General features: G+C 26.1%; 1 protein-coding gene across 2 annotated transcripts in view; it reads left to right on the top strand.

The window, feature by feature from the left end:
- The first annotated feature begins 14,070 nt into the window (after window positions 1–14,070).
- LOC140670485 (acetylcholinesterase 2) overlaps window positions 14,071–22,072 on the top strand; it is a 177,958-nt gene continuing 169,956 nt past the window's right edge. The window contains exons 1-2 of one of the 2 annotated variants that reach the window (XM_072901097.1): window positions 14,071–14,214; window positions 17,776–19,227. In XM_072901097.1, coding sequence (XP_072757198.1) covers window positions 18,072–19,227 — 1,156 coding nt within the window. In that variant the 5' untranslated portion in view covers window positions 14,071–14,214; window positions 17,776–18,071. Of the gene's footprint in view, window positions 14,568–17,775; window positions 19,228–22,072 lie in introns of both variants that reach the window. The other variant, XM_072901096.1, reaches the window with a different exon arrangement.

Here is a 22,072-nt window from a genome sequence, read left to right as displayed (position 1 = left end):
TATATTAATTATTTACAAATGTCTCCTAAAAGTTCTGTAATGGATAATCATTGAAGGTACATACATTCGATATCGTATTATCTAAGATATGTTTAGAATGAAACATTTGACACTTTTTTTGAATATTATAATGTCTAATTACAAATATTTGTATAATATAATTTTATGGAAACATTCCAAATAACGGTCAAAATGACCTCAAAATATGGCATTTTTAGTTATTTAGGCTCTATGATGTCTGGATATATAAAACCGAAATTAATGTATTAAAAATAACGGAACGTAATTTTAATTTATATTTTACTTTCAGAATTTGCTCCTTAAAACGTACAAAAAATATCCCTAACAAATTCTACAAAAATCCTTAGACTGTTCCACAGTATCTCCCTGGATTTCCCAGAAGCTAATACTTAGCTATCATTTTCTTTTCCTTAGGATATTCAGAAGAAATCCAAGGATTAAAATAGAATTCCTCAGGATTCTACATGTATGTCCAGCATGTTCTCAGGACAGTTTTGTGCTATCTAGGTTACGAGATATTTTAGACTTTAATTTGAGATAATTTTACATAAACTACGAAATATCTTGTAAAAATATTTATTGATTATCTTATCTTAATACTTTTATGTACAAAATAATGAGAGAAATTAATTGTTGTAAAGAAAATACATAGTTGTCTTGAAAAAAGAATGTAATTTTTTGTGTTCGCTACAAATTTATTAACAATAACTGTAGGTGTTTTCTTTACATCAATTAGTCTCTCTTATTATTTTGTGCATAAAAATATTGAAATAATCGAAAAATGAATATTTTAGGCGATATTTTATAGTTTATGTGAAATTATGTCAAATTAAAATATAAAATATTTTGTAAATTTTTTTGTGTATCAATTTTTAAAATGGAATTACCCTGATTTTTTTATATAAATCGATTTCTCGCAATATTCTATGTAAAAAGTTATTGTATAATATAATAATAGCAAAAAATTAAATATAAACTATTTAATATTAAAATTTTATAGTATGTAAAATTATGTCGAATTAAACTATAAAATATATATCTTAAACAGATATATATTTTATAGTTTAATTCGACATAATTTTACTTACTATAAACTATGAAATAATAAAATCTCATAAAATATTCATTTTCCCTCATCTTATCTTACCTCAATATTTTTATGCACAGAATAATGAGAAGAATTAATTGTACAAAAGAATTAATTATATTTTACAAGATATTTCGCAGTTTATGTAAAATTATGTGGAATTAAAGTATAAAAGACTTCATAAACTATTCAATTTTTTTTCTATTATACTTTTGTAACTTTTTACGTAGAGTATTGAGAGAAATCGATTTATGTAAAAAAATTAGGCTGACTTTCACATAAACTTGACACATACATCCAAGTTCAAATTAATATCTTCTTTTGAGACAAACAACATATCTTCCATATTTTTAGAGATATTTACCTTGGGCGTTTGAAATAAATTATATATACATAAATAAATAATACATTATATAAAATTAAAATATGACAATTATATATATTTATTATATATAAATATAAATTATTAAATATAAATTAAACATAAATTCTAATATATAAATTATTTATTAATAGTTTATAGTTATTGCTGTATGATTGCGAAGAAAAAAGTTCACTATGGGTAACGAGCATCATAAGTCATAAGGCGGATATGGATGGAGCGTGTATAATGATATGGAGATATTTCTAGCTTATTTTAAAAAAATACTTTTTTTGGAATACAACTTTATTATATATGATTGAATTTATATATATATATATATATATATATATATATATATATATATATATATATATATATATATATATATACAGGATGTCCCATTTTAATTCCTCCAGTGAAATATCTCGAAAAAAATGGAAAATTCGAAAAAATGTTTCAAACAAAAGTTGTATGGTTTCTAGTGTCACGTGAAGGTCATTTTGAATTTCTTAAATGGAACACCCTATATATTTTTGCATATTCTTGTAGCTTATCTCAAGAGTTTTTCAAAACACTATAATAAAATGTTTTTTCATTAAACACTTTACGAGTTATTAAGGCTTCAAAGTTGCAATATTTTGACATAAAATACAAGATATCTCGTAAAATATTTATTTTTCGATTATCTTACTCTAATACTTTTATGCACAGAATAACGAGACAAATCAATTGGCGTAATTAAAACACATAATTATGTTAAAGTAAAAATGTGTAACTGCTAGTTGCAAATTCAGATTTTTTCTTAAAGATAACTATGTGTTTTCTTTACACCAATTGATTCGTCTCATTATTCTGTGCATAAAAGTATTAGGGTAAGATAATCGAGAAATGAATGTTTTACGAAATATCTTGTATTTTATGTCAAAATATTGCAACTTTGAAGCCTTATAACTCGAAAAGTGTTTAATAAAAAAACATTTTATCAAGGTGTTTTGAAAAGCTCTCGAAGTCAGCTACAAGAATATGTAACAAAAAATAGGGGATGCCATTTAAAAAAATTGAGGTGACCTTTACGTGACCTTCAAATGACTCTTCAAGGTCAGACCAATGGTACTTTCTTATGGCCCCCTCGAAACCATACAACTTTTGTCGGAAACATTTTTCTCTCCCAGGCTTGGTTTTCGAGATATTCGACTGGAGGAATTAAAATGGGACATCCTGTATATATAATAAACATATTTATTATATATGATTGAATTTAGTGTTAAATATGCTTTTAGTTTTACTAGAAAAAATTTTTAAATTTTCAAAAATTATTGGGAAAGGAAGACTTAAAAAAATATATTTTCAAAAAATGTGATTACATTTATATAAAGTACATTATAACTATAAAATTATATTAAATTTATTTAAACATTTTAAAATATATTTTACAGTTTTGACGATATTCTCAGAAATATAAAAATCGATTTTTTTGTGTGCTTTACTCTTTCCAGGATCAATATCAGCACAAATAAAAAATATTTTTCTCTTGAATCTAAATTAGTTTAATTTAAATTACAACATATCCAAAGCTCATTAAAATCAGAGAGCAATCAATTTTGATCAGAACAGATTGAGTCCTTTATAAAGAAGTATATTAAGCCGTTTATTTTTTTAAATAAGTAATTTATTGGAAAGATTATATTACTTTTTATATAAAAATAAAAATATCTCTAATAAAATATAAACAAAAAAATATTCAACTTCTTTTTTTAAACAACTTACGGATATTTTTAATCTCGATTTTTATTACATATGTATGATGTTATTATATATTGTGCTTGAATTATTGAATACAAGGATATTAGATGTGATAAGTCAATTTCATTGTCAGATTCGAATTCAGAGGCCAAAAATCTATGAGAAATGACTTGAGGAACTTAATCCATCTAACATGTCGACTAGTGTAATTTACTCATATGAGAAAAATAACATTTTTGTACATTAAGAATAAAGTTAGCAAAACAAGAAAAAATCTTTTTGACGTGATGTTCAAAAATAATAGATACAATAATTCAATGAATAAACAAATGCACTCACACAATCGTAAAATCTATAAAGTAATAACCCAGTTACATAATTTTATTTTATAACTGCGTGTAACGTAATACGTACGTATTATTATAAAAGTATCCATCATTGCGAATCGAACTAGCAGTTTAATATATGTTCCATTCTGTCAGTAATTACAGTTCAGTGCGAATAAGTATAGATACGTACATATATTATGTATGTATTAATTCTAAAAATAATGGTTGTTATTGTTAATGGTTATTATGGTTATTAATGTTGTTTTTACATATTTATTTTTTCTTTAATTAAAGGATTTGTTTTTTTATTAAAATAATATCTTTCTTATTAAGTTATCATAAATTATGTATGATAAAACAAGGTAACATTGTGTAAAAAAGACGAATAAATTATAATAATACTGCATACATATAAAATTGAAGTAGAAGAATTTTCATACATTTAATGTAAATTAACCCTTTGAGTCACGAATTTTTCTAATTGTCAATATTTTATCATTGTCAAAATTTGGTATATAAGGGTTTTTGGAGTCTCTGATTACGAATCCGTTGTCAGATTTTCAAAATTCAAGATGGCGGATCCAATATGGCAGACGAAATTTTACTTCCGCCATATTGGATCCCTATATTAAATTTTGGAAATTAAATTTTTTTTTTCCTTTAGATTCAGATTCTGCAATCTAAAAAAACCTTCAGAGAAAAAATTTAAAAAAGAATTCAATTGTTACTTTCAATTTAGAACAGAAAATATTGTTTTTTATATATTTTTTATCAAAAAAAGGAGGATTTAACAAAAACAACACGGTGGAAAATTCTAAAAAAATTCTGAAAAATACTTTAGAGTGTACTAAGATTATAAAAAAATTGCCGTATTTATTGTCATAATAGATTAGTAGAAAATGCATTTTTTCGTAAAAAAGTACTAATTTTGACTGTTAGTTTATATATTTTTGCAATTAACAATTAATAACTGTTCATATTTTTTTACATTTATTGATGTTCTAGAGACTCTGTAGAAACAAAAAATCTGATATTTGTTGATAAAAAAGTAGTTAAAACAATAAAAAACTACGAAAAAAAGGTGGGTCTCTGGGTGACTCGCTGTGACTCAAAGGGTTAAAAAACATTATATATAATAAAACGCCTATTGAAAATAATACTATAAACATAAGGTATGTTTTTACAAAATACATATATTGTGTAATATTTAAATACAAAATTAATTTGCATTTGTTAATAAATTATTACAAAATGACTAACAATGAAAATATATGTGTTAGCAATAAAAATTGAACTTTTTATTACCCAAAGAGAGACTTCCCTTTTTTTCCCCCTTTTTCTTTTTCTTCCTCTTTCTTTTTCTCTTTCCTCCTTTATTTTTTCTCTCTTTTCTCCTTCTAATTTATTCTATTGTTTCTTTATTTTTTTCTCTAATCTCTTTTCTTTCTCTTATTTTTTTCTTTTTGTCTCTTTTTCTTTTTGATTTTCCCCTCTTTCTCTGCCTCATTTCCCCCTTTTCTCTCTTTCCCTCTCTTTCTCTCTTTTTTTCTTCGGCAAAATCTCCAGGAAATCCATATGATCATAGATGAGGTCATTAAATATTCCGTGCGCGTTCTACCAGATCTTCTCGTTAATAACATCACGCATCTTGAACATCTTTCCGTACTCACTGCAGCTGCGTGCCTATATACGGGTAGAGCGCAAATCTAGTCGAGTTTCATGTAATACTCGCGCATAAAATATTTTATTGTAATACAACGTACTTTTAGCTGTACATTACGTCAAAGAATATTTACAACCCCTATAATTATAGTATTACTTACAATCCGTTCTCTTTATATTGTATATTACTTGTATATTATATATGTACACTACGCAAAGAAATTAAAGGACCACTTTCTTCTATATAAAAAAAGTCAATTTTTAAGTAGTTACAACTTCCATAAAAATAATCGGAATAAGATCAATAAAAAAGTGTTTCAAAGCTTAAACTTTCTAGTTTTAGAATCTTTAAATAAATTTCGGTAAATATCCTGTTTAGGGGAGGATGCTCCGATGTCCTTGATCTTGACATATGTTGTCAAGGTCATCACTCTCAGTAACGCTTAAAAGGTTTTAGCTGTCGCTCATTGTTTACTAAAAAGTTACAAAAATTTTTTTAAATTGACATTTTTTACAATTATTTTATCAAATACTGAAAATTAAAAAAAAATGTTTCAAATAAAAGTTGTAGGTCTCTTCAAAATACACGTTTTATATCCTATCCATTTTCATTATACGAGTGATAGTTTTCGAGAAAAACAACGACAAAGACTATAAACCTTATACAATATTAATTATAACATAATATATAATATAGTTTCACTGTATCCGCGCATACACTTTCCTACCCACACAACAAATGGATAGGGTTAGGTTATTTATTTTTGGAAGTGGAGCCCCCCGTAGGGGGACGGAACCCACTATGCCCGCAGATTTTACAATATAAAATTTCTTTGCGTAGTGTACATATATAATATACAATATAAAATAATATACAATATAAAGAGAACGGATTGTAAGTAATACTATAATTAAAGGGGTCGTAAATATTCTTTGACGTAATGTATAGCTAAAAGTACGTTATATTACAATGAAATATTTTGTGCTAGCATTTTTTTAAATTCGGTATTCTTGGACAAACTTTTGAAAAACTAATTTTGTAACGAATAGAAAGAATTAAAATTTATTTTAAAATTATAAAACTAGAAACTTCAAACTTTGAAACGCTTTTTTATTGATCTTATTCCGATTATTTTTAAGCAAGTTGCAATTACTTGAAAATTGGCTTTATTTATATTGAGGAAAGTGCCCTTTAATTTTTTTTGCGTAGTGTATGTATATTTATTAACGGTGAATGAAATTATCTCTAAAACATAAGAGAATATTATATAAAAGAAAAGAAAATATATAATATAACCTGATATATAATTATCTTTATGCAAAATATTTTACTTAAAATTGTAGCGCTAATTAATTTGCGTGTTTGTCTTTTATTATAACTGGATATTTCTTATTGTTAGACTATTTGACAAAAGTTATTTTTAAATAATAGTTATAAAGGTTAGTAATGTAATTAAAATTTAAATTTAGAAAGAGAAAGAGAGATAGAGAGAGAGAGAGAAATCATCTCTAGTTTCCGAAACAAAAAATTATATTTTATAGTTATACATATATTTTATATTCACACATAGTTATATTTATATACTGAGTGTTTTTTTACAGAATTCTGACTCTAATATTTTGTTGTTTTGATAATAGGAAAAATTTCTTTTTTTGATGTTTCTTGTTTCTTTAACAGACTTTAAAGTTGAGATTATTGGTATTTAAATAGAAAAACATTTATTTCCATTATTTTTATATTTGTCATCAAGAGGAGTTTAGCGATCTCTAATAATATTACTTTTAAATGATCTTAAATATGAGGAATTACATACATATCAGAAAAATGGAAAAGTCAAAAATTGATGTGTCTTTTAGCATTAAAATTTATTTTCAAAATAAATATTAAATAATATTCAAAATGAAACGATACAAAGAAAAATCTGTGCTTCTATTAAAAAATGACATTAAAATTTCTTAAAAAAGAGATCTGAAGAAAACACTTTTTCTACCATTATAATTGTCTCTTCAAACAGTTATAAATCTAGCAACTTTGGACAATTTTTTCATATTATCAAAAACAATGGTAATATTGCAGGTTGTCAAGATACACGTAAGAAAAATACTGTATATATAAAATGATTTATTAATTTTGACGATGTTGAAATTTTGGATGAGGAGCTGTTTTTTGGAAAAAGATTGATATCAGAGATTATTCACATAAAACGCTAAAAGAATGCTTTAAACAATGCAGAATTGAATATAATTATGCAGTATTCTACACAATTGTGTAAAAATATGTATAATTATAGATGACACGGTATAAAACGTTATGTATATTTATATATAAATGGATTGATACACAATGCCTGCAACATTTTATATATAATTATATAAAATGGACAAATTTCATATATAAATTTGTATAATTAGATACGATCATTTTTGTTTGATTATACATATATATAAAAATTTTTTATCGGTGATAACAGTTTCATTGTCTCAGTGAAAACATAAAGAAGTTTTGAAGATCAATTTTACTTTTTTATTGATGTAACAATCTCTTGTAGAGGATTTCATAGATTAATAAATTATAAGGAAAAAAAGTATTAGAATACACGCGTATTGTGTCTCATTTTCAATTTAGTTACCAAAGTCAAAACATAAAAAGTAACAGAACAGAAATTTATATTAGTTTATTTAATGCTATGTTTTTATTTAAAAAATCGAAATTATGATCAGAAAATTCACATGAATACAATCTTTAAATTGCTGAGTCACATATTCGTCTTATCATTTTTAGAATTATTGTCAGATTTATTGTTTAGATTTAAAATCATTATAATACATGTGCACATGCACAATGAAATATATACTTTAAATAAAAACTCTTTAGCTTTTATTTGATGTATGTACGTTCGCATTTGCGTATCAGCTAAGTAAATGTCTTTATTTGAAATAAAAATTATTTTAAATTATTTAATTAAAAATAAATAATTTATAGAGAAATATATTTTACTGTACAAAATAGAATAGTTTATTATATACTTAAAATAGAATATTTTGTTTTATTAACTTATTTTCTTTTACGAAGCAATAATTGATTATGCAGTTTAACTCCTACTAATATTTTTTTAAAATACTTTTTTTGAAAATGTAATTTTTTTATCAATAAAACACTACCTTTTTAATAAATATAAATTTAAATATAATTTAATAGCTATTATACATTATTAATATTTCTTTTAACAACTTATCTTGTAAAATATTATTTTCTATGAAAAATAGACATTTATTGTAATAATATAAATGTTATGAATAATGTAAATAATTAAATAAAATGTTTATATGCATCAATTGGATAAAGTTTTATAATATGTAATTTATTTACTTCAATTAAATACTTTGCAATATAGTAACTATACATATGGTACAGTGTTATATCCTTTAGTTTCATATAATAAAAATCCAAGTAATATAAAATTATTTATTTATTAACAAGTATGGTCTTGATAGTGTACTATTAATAAGAATTTCAGATTAGATAAATAATACATTAATAATTAAATAGGATATGTAATTAATTATTATTAAATATTTAATAAATTTTCCAGGAATTTTTAAAAATGTACAGAGTGTCCCATTTTAATTCAGCCCCTCACGAAAACTTTTCTATTTTTGATTGTAGAAAAAATGACACACTATGACACATATGACTAAAAGTTGTTTGGTTTGATGGTGGACAGAAGATGCTGCTATTGATTTGATCTGTTAAGTATATAACTCGTAACTTCTTATGCAGAATATTGCGAGAAATCAGTTTAAATAAAAAATTAAGATGGTTCCATTAAAAAAAAAATATGGTTGACCTTGACACGTATACTCAAAGTTAAATCAATAGAATCATTTTATGTTTCCTCATCGAACAACTTTTATCTGAAACATTTTTTTCTACAATCAAAATTAAAAAGTTTAGAGAGAAAAGAGTAAATTAAAATGGGATACTCTGTATATTAACTGCATATTTGAACATTTTTAGTTTTTAAAGGAAATAAGTGATATATCTTTGTGCAGAGAAAATTATCGTAATACGAAAATAAAAATTTGAATGTATAATGTCGTGTACAAACATTATTATTCAACTATATCATATACAGGAAAAACATAATCAATTGAGAATTTAAATATTGAATCAATTTTCTTTGCCTTAAGCTACGTAATATAAAACAACGCGCAATATGTTTAACAAAGTTAAAATGATTTTAGAAATTTCAAATATTTTTAGCAAAAAAAGCTATAATGCTTTCCTTGAAACTAACAATAAGTAGATACATAAAAGAAAAGATTCGCTATCTTATTTTCACTTGGAAATAGAATTAGTCAAGCCGAGTAAGCAAAAAAAACCTGACACAGAGTAGATAATACAATTCTTTTAGTGGACATTATCCAAATGTAATAAAGAAAATATTTTCTTTTAGAAATATACGTGATTTACAAAAGTAATAAATAATTTTTTATATTAATTTTCAATATTAAACTAAATTAATGATTATGTGGTGCTGCAGAGGCTAATATTTGAAATTAGATTTAAGACTTGATCTTGAAATTACATGATTATTTTTTTTAATTGTAAGTCTTGATAAATATTTCATTTGGAATTTAGTGATTTAGATGTTAAAGCTATTAAACTTTTTTTCTTTATATTATTAACTTGTTTTTATAAATGCATGTAGCATCCAGGAGCGCAATTTAATACATAAATATCTAATTAATTAAAATTTTTATTAATCATTTAAAATCTTTACTAATTTAAAAGCGAGAAGTAAATCTATCGGAAAAGTTAACTCACAATCAGCGATTATTTTGATTTTTATATAGGTATATAGAATATATAGACTTGAATTATATGCACTTTGAATCATATTGTGGATTCTTCTTGTTTCTACGATTTCAAAATATTGTGTTTTTATTTGTGATTGTGTTCAGTTTTTTAGTATGTTATTCATGTTTCTTTGTTGACGGGAAAAATATAATACTTTTAATTCAAAGAGCACTTATGGCGGCATAACTATAAAAGTCTCCAGGCTTGTCTTATCATTTATATATTAGATATTAAAAAAAGTATATGATAAACAAAAACATATACATTTAAATATGTTTTAAACATATAAGATATAATTTTTATATGAAAGTTTTTTATTATTTTTTTAAGATTTATATTAAAATTACTATAATAAATAAAGAAACTTTAAATACTAGTTTTTTTATTGTAAGTACTACAAAAAATTAAATACATATATTTGTATTGGGATACTTTTTAATAGTAAAAAACAGAATTCTTTGGAATAATTCAGTATATTATAATTGAAAACAGAAAAGTTATTTCTAATCGCAATTAAAACAACGATGTTATGGTTGTCGCATAAAGACTATAATATCGATTAGGACTAAAACGAAATTCCGCGTAATCCCTTTCCAGATAATTGCTTCTCCTTGCTCTCGTAGCTGTAATCTCCGGATAATAATTACGTTATTTAGGATTTATGGTAAATTACTCCAATCAAAAAGAGGACAAATCCTTCAGGGTACAGAATAACATTTCTTAAAATAATAAAAATTAAATTTATACATATGTATACAGGGTGTCCCATTTTAATTCCTCCAGTGAAATATCTCGAAAAATATGGAAAATTCGAAAAAATGTTTCAGACAAAAATTGTATGGATTCTAGGGGGACACAAGATGGTGCCATTAGTTTGACCTTGAAGAGTCACATGAAGGTCACGTGAAGGTCATTTTGAATTTCTTAAATGGAACATCCTATATATTTTTGCATATTCTTGTAGCTTATCTTGAGAGCTTTCCAAAACACTATGATGAAATGTTTTTTCATTAAGTTATCTTTAAGAAAAAATCTGAATTTGTAACTAGCAGTTACACATTTTTACTTTAACATAATTATGTGTTTTAATTACGCCAATTGATTTGTCTCGTTATTCTGTGCACAAAGTATTAGGATAAGATAATCAAAAAATAAATATTTTACGAGATATCTTGTATTTTATATAAAAATATTGCAACTTTGAAGCCTGAACTCGAAAAATGTTTAATGAAAAAACATTTTATCATAGTGTTTTGGAAAGCTCTCAAGATAAGCTACAAGAATATGTACAGAATGTAATAAATTTTATGTAAAATAAATTTAAGAAAAATTTATTAACAAAAATATAATAAAAATTATATAATAACAATACGTATAATAAATAATAAAATACGTATGCACGCACGCATGCATATATATATATATTTGTGTATTTATATACATATAAATTAATTGTACAACAATTATTAAATTGTTAAATAAGAAAAAATATAAATTTTTTTACAAAGTCCAACAAATTTTTTTTTTAATACAAAACAAGATTAACCACTTATAGTTGACACAATAAATTCTTTTTAAGAGTTGAAAGTAACAACATATTTAATTTTTTTATAATAAAACTTCTCCAACAATTTTATATTATAGCTATAATATGATAAATTCATTAAAATAACCCATTTTTATAAATTCCTCGAAATTGTGATGTAATGAAATAATTTATAAACCGGAATCATATTTAGTATAAAATACTACAAAAAGATATTAGTCTTGTGTTTTTTTTGTTGTGTTAAATAGTGTAATCACAAATAAATCATGTCGTTTCTGTCAAAACTAAGATTGCTGTGAGATGAATAAAAATAAATAACTTGTAATAAAAAGCAGTTTTATTAATCTTATTATATAAAAATAATTCATAAAAATAAGAATATTAAATGAACATAATTGGAAAATATTATGTATTCTACTTTACCAGAAAAATATTCTTTTTAATAATTTTTACATTTTTTAGATCTTTTTATTAAATATTATCGTTATAATTCTAAATATATAATTTTATATTTGATTTTTATTAAAAAGAATTAATGACAGTAATAAAAGAAATGTTCCCTCTTTTACATCTATTAAATTACATAACTCTTTGTAAAATTGTAAATTATGTAACACTTAATATGATGTGTAAAAATGTAATAAAAATGTAAAACGGTACAATATAATTGCGATCAATTCTTATGCTATGTAGAAACGTGAGAATAATTTTTACGTTTATTAATTGTAATAAAGATACTACAAAATTAAAACATAAAAATAAAAAAATATGTTAATAAATTTTTATAAAATAATATAGTGGTTTATAAACCTTTATTTTACCTTAAGTTATATTTTAAATTTTATGTTTAAATATAACAAATATGAGAGAAAGAGTTTCCTATGTGTATTATTAATTTATGTGCATGTAGTTCTATAAAAATTAATTTTACAATCATATATAAGTGATATATTTAAATCAATAAATAAATGATAAATATAAAATATAATGAAATAAAAAATATAAGAATAATACAAAAATTAATAATTCCAAAATTGATTCTTATCTCTGTATTTGTTATTGATATTAATTAGAAATTAATTTTTATTACGAAAATTTTATGCATGAAAGTTTTTTTATGTTTTTCTCTTTTTCTAAACTGAACGATACAAAGCTTGTCAGTGCTTTATAAAAATAGGAAAAAGTATTAACGATTATTTTAAGCATTCAGCTTTTTTTTGTGTATTGAATCATTAAAAACCAAAAATTAAAGCTAAAATAGAGACAAATAAAATGTGAACAAAGAAGAAAGAGAAAGAAGAAAAAAGGGAAAGAAGCGACAAATAAAAAAGGAAGAAGAAGAGAAAAAAGAGAAGGAAGAAAAACGGATCAGTATAAGTAAAACAGAAAGAGAAAAAAGGAAAAATAAAAAAAAAGATAGAAAAAAATGAGAATGAATAAAAAAAAGAGAAAAAGGAGTAAACAGAAAAAGAGGAAGTTTAAGAAGAGAAAAAGTGGAGAAGAAAAGATAGACAAAAAATTAGAAATAAAAAGAAAAATAGAGTAGAAAAAGAGAAAGAGAAAAAGAAAAAGAAAAAAAGAAGGAGAACAAAGAGAGAAAAGGAAAGAGAAGAAAAGAAGAGATAACAAGAAAGTCAATAAGAATAGGAAAATAAAAGGAAGAAGAAAAAGCAAAGAGAAGTAGAAAAATAAAAAAGAGAAGAAAGAAAGAAAAAAGAGAAGAATGCAGAAAAAAGAGGAAAAAATAAATAATGTAAAGAAAAAAAGAATTAAACAGGAAAAAGAAAAAGTTTAGAAAGAGAAAATGTATAGAGAGAAGGAGGAAAAGATAGAAAAAAATTAAAACTAAAAAGAAAAATAGAGAAGAATAAGAGAAGGAGAAAGAGAGTGAGGGGAGAAAGAAAGCGGGAGAAAGATGAAAAGGAGATAAAAAAGGGAAGATAATAAAGAAAATTAAAAAAATAAAATGAAAAAAGATAAGACAAAAGAGAAAAAAACAAAAAAGAGAAAAAAGAAAGAAAGAAGAGATAAGAAGAGAACAAGAAAATGATTAAGATAAGAAAGTTAAAGGAAGAAGAAGAAATAAGAGAAGTAAGGAAACAAAAAAGAGAAGAAGGAAGACAAAAGAGAAGAAAGGAAGTAGGAAAGAAAATTGGAGATTGAGAAAGCGAAAACGAGAGGAAAGTCCGTAGCAAGCAAGGACAATGTTTGAAGATTGAGTCGCTTGTAGGTACGAGCGCACGGCTTATGCGCGAGGCGTACGCCACCACCACCATCAGCATCGCCACCACCACGGTTAGGACTGCCACCACCATCAGAACCACCTCCACTTCTACCTTCTCGATCAGTCGACCCCGTGCAACGCGGCACGCCGGTTGCCGCGTGATAACTGTGTGTACTACGTACGTAGTGTTCTCTTTGTGGCAGCCCGCCGGAATCGTAAAAAGGTCGAAATTGTAATTTCTAAGGGTTGTCACATCAAGTGGCAAAAGGAAAGGACAGGAGTACGTCACAGAGAGTGACGTAGGAGTCATCTCTGGAACGACACTTTGGAGGGAGGGGGTGAAAAGAGGGTCGAGTTAGCGGAAGCGATTTTGAGAGGTAAACCTCCATATATCCGGTGCGTGTATATATTGCGCACGGAAGTGTGTATATAGGACTGAAAATCAAGATGAGTTTATAGAATGGGCAGAAAAGAAGGGAAGAAAAAAGAAAGAAAAGATAGATCGCGACAGGGATGATCGCGTTAAAGAGTGAAAGTTGGCCGTTTGAAAAGTCGTCATTGATGAAGAAATAGCTTATTGCTATTACTGTGACTTTATGATAAAAAGGGATAACACTTTCTATAAAATAGTGTTTAAAAATTAAGCTACTAAGTCGAGAGTGATTATTTGACAAAATGAGGCTCTGAGAAATAGTTATCATATACTTACTGTGACGATAAGAAACTAAAAGTATATATAAAAGAGTACTACTCAATTATTTTATCCTCAGAACGTGGCTTCATGTTCAGTAAAATGTTCTTAATAAGACACCAAGATGTTACATGTTAAAGAATAAGACAGAAATATGAAACATATTTGATAAAAATTTGATGTATCAAGATGTAATTTTTTAATAGAAAAACGCAATAGGCGGGAAATGTAAAACAATCAAAAAAGGGGTATTCTTTGCAAAAGTAAATAAAAAATAAAGATGAAAATTTTGAGGCTTTATCTTTGCGAAAATTGAAAAATTTTGGAAAAATTAGAAAATTAATAACATATTTATATTTCTTTAGAGTTTAATAATTTTGTATTACATATTGTCAAATTTTTTCTCGATAACGATTACTAACACAAACATATAAAAATATAAATTATTACAAATTATATTTTATATAAATATAAAAATACAACAATATCCATTTAATAAAAATTTACAATAATTTAATTTATTAAAGAAGAGAGAGGAGAGAGAAGACAAAGACAGGAGCGAGAGAGAAAGGAAAGAGAGAAGAGAGTTATAATTTGTAAAATATCAAATTAAGTTTTATTTTTTAGATAATAAAAATTTTTTATCAGATTTTAATGGTAACTATCAATAAGTTTTATATTATGCAATATAATCTTAAAATCTTGATATTTTATTTCAATAGAGTTCATTGAAATAAAATGCTAATCAACTCTATTTTTTTTATAGTTAATAAAAAATTAATTTTTGCCATTTGTTAGAAACATGACAAGAGTTATTATTTTATAAAGAATATAACAAACCGATAATATCTATATTAAATCAATCAATTACAAAAAAAACATATCTCACATCTCGTTCAAGAAATGCTAATAAAAAAAATCAAATTAGATGTAATCAAGAAAGATCAAATTTTCGAAAATAAAGTCTATCATCATTAACAGTAAATAAAATATTAAACATAGAATATATTAAAGTCAGTTGAATATTGTTCTCTCTCTCTCTCTCTCTCTTTCCCTTAAGAGAGGAAACTATATATTTATTAACTATTTATAATTAAAAATTGACACAATCGACTTTTTGGTTAAAATGGATTCCAGAGTCTAAAAAATGCTGCAAAACTATATTCTTTCAAACAAAAGATTTTTTTCTTGTTATTCAATCTTGATGACATAACGGATTTCAGAAATAAGTTGCTAGAAATGTTAAATTTTATTTTCTAAATAATATAGCGTGTGGTGAGTGTTCAATAGCTAATAATGCTGACGCAGAATCTCATCTTCGGTTCATGAAGCTTTAATGATGATTCGTCGCGGACTGCATTATTGCAATCGACACTGTGCAGTATTCTGGCATTGTGGTTTATGACGGATACTACAATCGGAAGTAGAAACTGTTTCGCAAAATACGCGAAATTATTGTGCGATGCAAACAGTTACATAAATGCGATAGTCGGACAATTGTAAATAGGAATGTAATTACTAATATTAGTGTAATTTACGTGATTAGTGTTGAATCGTGTATGGCCGATTTTATACAAACGTCATTTAAAAGTTAAACATTAGTTATGAACATTATTTTTTTTCTTTTTTGACCGTAGCTCGAAAAACAAGGAGGAAAAAACTTGACAAATTAAGAATGTAGATTAATTGATTTTGGGAAAACTGAGTTTTAATTACGAAAGAAAGCAATTTTTTGCAACGTACACGGTGATAATGATTATTTTATTGTGAGAAATATTTTTAAATATGTAAAAAAAAAATATATATATAACAACAATTGTAATTCATAAAAATAATTTTATATCTCATAGGCATGAAATGATTATTTATAATTTAGAGTGTATTTAGGAAGTAATTATATATATTATAAAGTTAATAATATTCATATTTCCGCGTGAAAGGAATAAATTTACATAGTAATTATGACTTATAATCATATAAGAAATAATTTTACAGTCATAATAGTCATAATACGTCATAATAATGATTTTACTTCAATAATTAATCTAACTAGAATAATCATATTCTTCTTATTTTATTTACGCGTTATACTATTTCTTATTACAAACAGTAATTATTTCTCATAATAAGTTAATATATTTATTGTGAAATATATTTTCCTTTTTTTTTTCTCCTTAAATAGGGTTAGAAGTATCGGGAAGAGATGAGTTAGTATTTCTCCTACTGGCAGTCTTTCACTCGCTAACTTGTTGAGTCTCTCTCTTGGCAGATACAGTGCCCATGGGAAACGCTTTATGACAATTCTAAATCTTTTATGTGGATATTATTTTTTTTCAATGACCTATAAAAGTTTTGTACCAAAAAGAAGTATTCGTTGTAATGTACTGTAGCGTCATAGTGTATAATGTATATTTATTTTTTATGAAAAATTATAATTGAAATTGATATTTTAAACAATTTGAATCTCTTAATATTTATGTCTTGATAGCTATCAATAAAAAATAATAAAAATTAGAAAAATTTATGAAGAAATTAACTCGGTAAAATATCGATCGTATAATTTTCAGACCAAATGCGAATTAGCAGTACTATTGTGAAAGAAATGATTTTTTAGCGAAATAGGGAGACCACTTTGAAGGAATAAAGTTTTTTACGCAAACTGTAATTTTTTAACGCTACAATTAAAAATGATCTATTCTTATTGTTTTGTAATAATAATTACATCAAGTCTCATTTAATGTTACTAAAGTAATTATGTAAAAAAATGAGCCATATTTTTATTTTATTTTATTTGGCGTTTTGAGTTATTGCGCAAAAGCTAATAAATGCAAAGACTGAAGTAAATGTTGGTGCACAAATATTGTAGCTTTATGAAGATTTGTATTCTAATGTCGGTCTCAAGCAAATTAAAATTTTATTAAATTATATTTATCTATTAGTAATATTAACGGATTGTAAAAATTATTCTTTCTTTTTAAATCAATATTAAATATTTATATAAGATGGTAAAAACATGTAGAGTGTTTTATAGTTTTCCACAGTGTAACAAAGTTTGCCTCTGTTAAAAAGCAACACGCAAAGTGCATTGAATGCAACTTGTGCAAGATTAACGATTCACCTAAGGGAACTCTATCCTTCAAAATCGTCTTACTCTTCGCCAAAGAATCACTTTCTACTCCTATCTGCTCCAATGTTCCCGATACGCTATATACATGAAAGGAAACTTCTTTCCTATGTATCTTCCTAGACGACAACGATATTGGGATAGGCGATTCCTGAAGCGTTCAAAATCTTGATAAACTAAATGTGTGCTGAGTGAAAACTCGACGAGCTTATCTTCTTAGCGCAAAGGACGCTCAGTAGATTACTGCCTGCAAATAATGATGATTAAATAATTGAACTCTCACAGTGCTACTGCTAGTGACTACACGAATCCTGTTCATGAAATTAGGATTTGTCGATCAAGTCAATCGTGATCGATTAAATATCTGAAACAAGCAAAACGATCGTTTCTTATCGAGTAAAAGGATATTCAATTTGACCATGAGTTTTTGGATGAATTGTCCGTCCTTGTTGCTGTTGCTGTTAGGCCTAAGCTTGCACAGTGCATGCATCACGCGAGCGAATGGCGCCGGTCAGCATAATGGTGGCCAGGAGAATGGTCATGACGATCCTTTGTTGGTGGAGACTACGAGCGGCTTGATGCGTGGTTTCTCCCGTACGGTGCTTGATCGCGAGGTCCACGTATTCTACGGGGTACCATTCGCGAAACCTCCGATCGGGCCGTTGCGGTTTCGCAAGCCGTTGCCGATTGAACCCTGGCACGGAATCCTGAATGCTACGACATTGCCCAATAGTTGCTACCAGGAGCGTTACGAGTATTTCCCCGGTTTCGAGGGCGAGGAAATGTGGAATCCAAACACTAATATTTCGGAGGATTGTCTCTATCTAAACATCTGGGTGCCACAGAAGATGCGTCTGCGTCACAAACCGGAGTCACAGGATAACGCCGGTAATAATGGCATGGCAATATTGGTGTGGATCTATGGTGGTGGCTTCATGAGTGGTACCGCTACTTTGGATGTTTATGACGCCGACCTCATGGCAGCAGCCGGCAATGCAATAATCGCATCGATGCAATATCGCGTCGGTGCTTTCGGCTTTTTGTACCTCAATCAGCATTTTACCAACAGCGAGGAGGCACCGGGTAATATGGGCCTTTGGGATCAAGCTTTGGCTCTCAAGTGGCTTCGCGAAAATGCTCGCGCCTTCGGTGGCGATCCCGATCTGATTACGATCTTCGGCGAATCCGCAGGTGGCAGCTCAGTATCTCTACACCTGATCTCACCAGTTACGCAGGGTCTAGTACGCCGGGGAATCCTCCAGAGTGGCACTCTGAATGCCCCATGGAGTTACATGACTGGCGAAAAGGCGAATGAGGTGGCTCGAGTATTGGTAGACGATTGCGGATGTAATTCAACGATGCTGCAGGAAAACCCGGCACGAGTTATGGCTTGCATGAGGTCGGTAGACGCAAAAACTCTCTCCGTGCAACAGTGGAACAGTTATTGGGGTATCCTCGGCTTTCCGTCAGCGCCCACTATTGATGGCGTCTTTCTACCCAAGGATCCGTTAGACTTGGTCAGGGAGGCGGATTTCAAAGACACTGAAATCCTGATTGGAAATAACGAAAACGAAGGTAGGGACATCAATGTGTATGTACGTATGTATGTAAGAGAGTGTTGTTTTACGGTGGCATTTATTGCGACTCTATTTATGGTCAGTGGCGCAGTTAAGCCACCAGCATATTCTATGGCTGGCTTTTTGTGAATGAGAATATGTGTCTTGGCTTTACATGGCGTGCTTTGGATTACTATCAAAAGATGTGAAATAAGAGACTTATTAGATTTTTTGGTTATGATTATTTTTGTATGTTGAGAATTTAATTCGCGCACTCATTCAGTTTAGGATCTAAAAATATGAATATATGAAAATAAAGTAAAGATTATAGATTTATATGTTGATGATTACAGATATATGTATACGTTTGTTTATCATACCCTTCATTTAGTAGAAAAAAGCATTTTTCTGCATAACATGTATATATATATATATATATATATATATATATATATATACAAGATTATATTATAATTATTATATATAAAATTTTGTTAATACGCACATTTGAAATATATTTGATTGAGTTACATTCATTACAATTATAAGTCAATTTTATAATTATTTATCATTGATGATGTATTTTACTTTTAGCGTTATATATTTTTTTAGAAATAAATTTCTAAATACAATTTTTTCAAAGAGCTTTTTTATAAGTTGACTGAAAAATTTATATATATTTCTAAAATTTAATTAAAATAAATATTATTAATTTCTTTGTATTATTTAATTTTTTCACAGTAAAAATTAAAATTTGCTTTAATTTTTTAAAGAAAAAATAGATTTTGAAATTTATTAAAATTAATCGTAAAAATTCGATGCAAGATATACGTTGAATTATTATTACGTGGATCTAACAGAATATTCTTATATCTATAAAAATAATTAAAATATATGTATTCAAATTATTTAAGCTGTTATACTGTTAAATGCTTTCCCTAGTTAATTGTATCTCACGTTTATTGTAGTTAACCAACTGTTTTATTCATTGTTTTCTGTCAAAGTTGGTTTATGATTCAATTAGTTTGCGGTTATTTGCGGAATCACGAATTTGCTCATCTACTGCATACGTGCTTTTCGCAATAATCTTGTGACCTTAAAATAGTAGGAAAAATATATCTGTGTTTGTTTACATGTATGCACAACATTTATCTATCTGACATCTATTTACATTATATTAATGATTATCTACAGTGTGGTTATTTAGATTAAGTATATCAAGAAATGTGTTGTTGCCGAAGATTATCAAAGAATAAAAACATTTTTTTCGCTCAATGATAAACTCGGATTACTGAAAATAAAGCTACGTAATGATAAAAGTTATCAAATTAGTACGTGGTTCTGGTATACATTGATTAAGTGATCAATATGAAATGCGCGGAATGTATGTATGTAGTTTGATATTCGGATGCTCTTTTGTCGATATCTGAGAAGAAATATTATTTTTCATTAGTACGTAGATATTCTGTTCGTATATACTAATGATATTCATTTAATGAAAACTCCATGAATTCGTTACTAAATCACACTAATACATTTCGTATTGAAACTCAAGTATGTGATTTATAATTACAAATGCGGAGAGGATGATTTGATAAAATTTCAGTTTACTGAATAAATATAGACAAGCCAGGCGAAGTCAATAGAAACTTAAGAAATTATGTTCAATACAAAATTTTGATAGAGATTAATTTTCCAAACAATGAGACTGATGTTTTTGTTCTATATAACCATAAAACTTTAATGAAACATTTATCAAAAGAGGAGAATGGTTGAATATAAATTTTATGCATGTGACATATGTAATTCAATGACATATAAATCAAAAAATTAGATTGATTAAAATAGTTTTTTTTTTCAAACAAAATTATAATTTATTTTTCGCGGATCTCTTCACGCTTACGTTAAATATAAATTTCAACTTTAATTAAATTTAAATTACATCTGAAAGATTTAGGTATTATATTAGTATTAGGTATTATTTCTATTTTTATTAATTTTAATTTTTAATTCTTATTATTTTTATTTTCATTTTTAATTACTTATTCTTATTATCCTTTTTTTCCATACATAACAATTATCATTCAGCTCTTGATGCTTATCTTTTTCCCAATTACTTTTGAATTTATGTAGAACTAGATTAATACACGATTGTATTTAGGTATTATAGTTAATACATAATTAAAAAAAAATAATATGTAATATATTGTAAAATATAAAATATAAAAATAAAAAATAGAAATAAAAAATTTATGTAGACAATATTAATAGGAAATTACTCAATTTAATTTATAATTGCTTCAAAAAAGACTTTTCTTTTGTGAAAATTAAAGAATATTATGCATGTAATTTTTTTATTTTTAATATTAAATATTGATTAGCGATTAAACATTAAATACAATTTTATAAAAAAAAGTTTATCAATTACTTACTTTTCAACTTTTTTTATAAGTTTATAATTATTTGTATAATTAATATAACTTTATATATATGTACATTTTATTAATACTGAATAAAAGTTTAGTTAGAATGTAAATTATGGGTCTACATTGTAAAGTATAAAGAAATATGTTCATTTAATTCTCATGATAAATCGTTCAATTAATTCTGAAACAGTTTCGCATGTCAAATGATGTAAATTGAACGTATATTACAATTATTCACTCCACGTCTCTTGTCGTTTTTTGCCCTTTCTCTCTTATATTTGCTTATATTTTGTCCTTTATAATCTGATAAAAAGTGTTACGCGATGTCTTTCTTGCAATATATAGTGTACCTCAAAATCTGATCATTATTAATAGATAATTTAGTGTCTTCTTTTTTATCAATTAATAAATCATGATACTTCGTAATTTTATGATTTT

Source organism: Anoplolepis gracilipes, chromosome 10 (assembly GCF_047496725.1).
Source record: "Anoplolepis gracilipes chromosome 10, ASM4749672v1, whole genome shotgun sequence".
Classification (NCBI taxonomy): domain Eukaryota; kingdom Metazoa; phylum Arthropoda; class Insecta; order Hymenoptera; family Formicidae; genus Anoplolepis; species Anoplolepis gracilipes.
The sequence above is the reverse complement of the archived record's forward strand: the minus strand, read 5'-3'. Positions and strand labels throughout refer to the sequence as shown.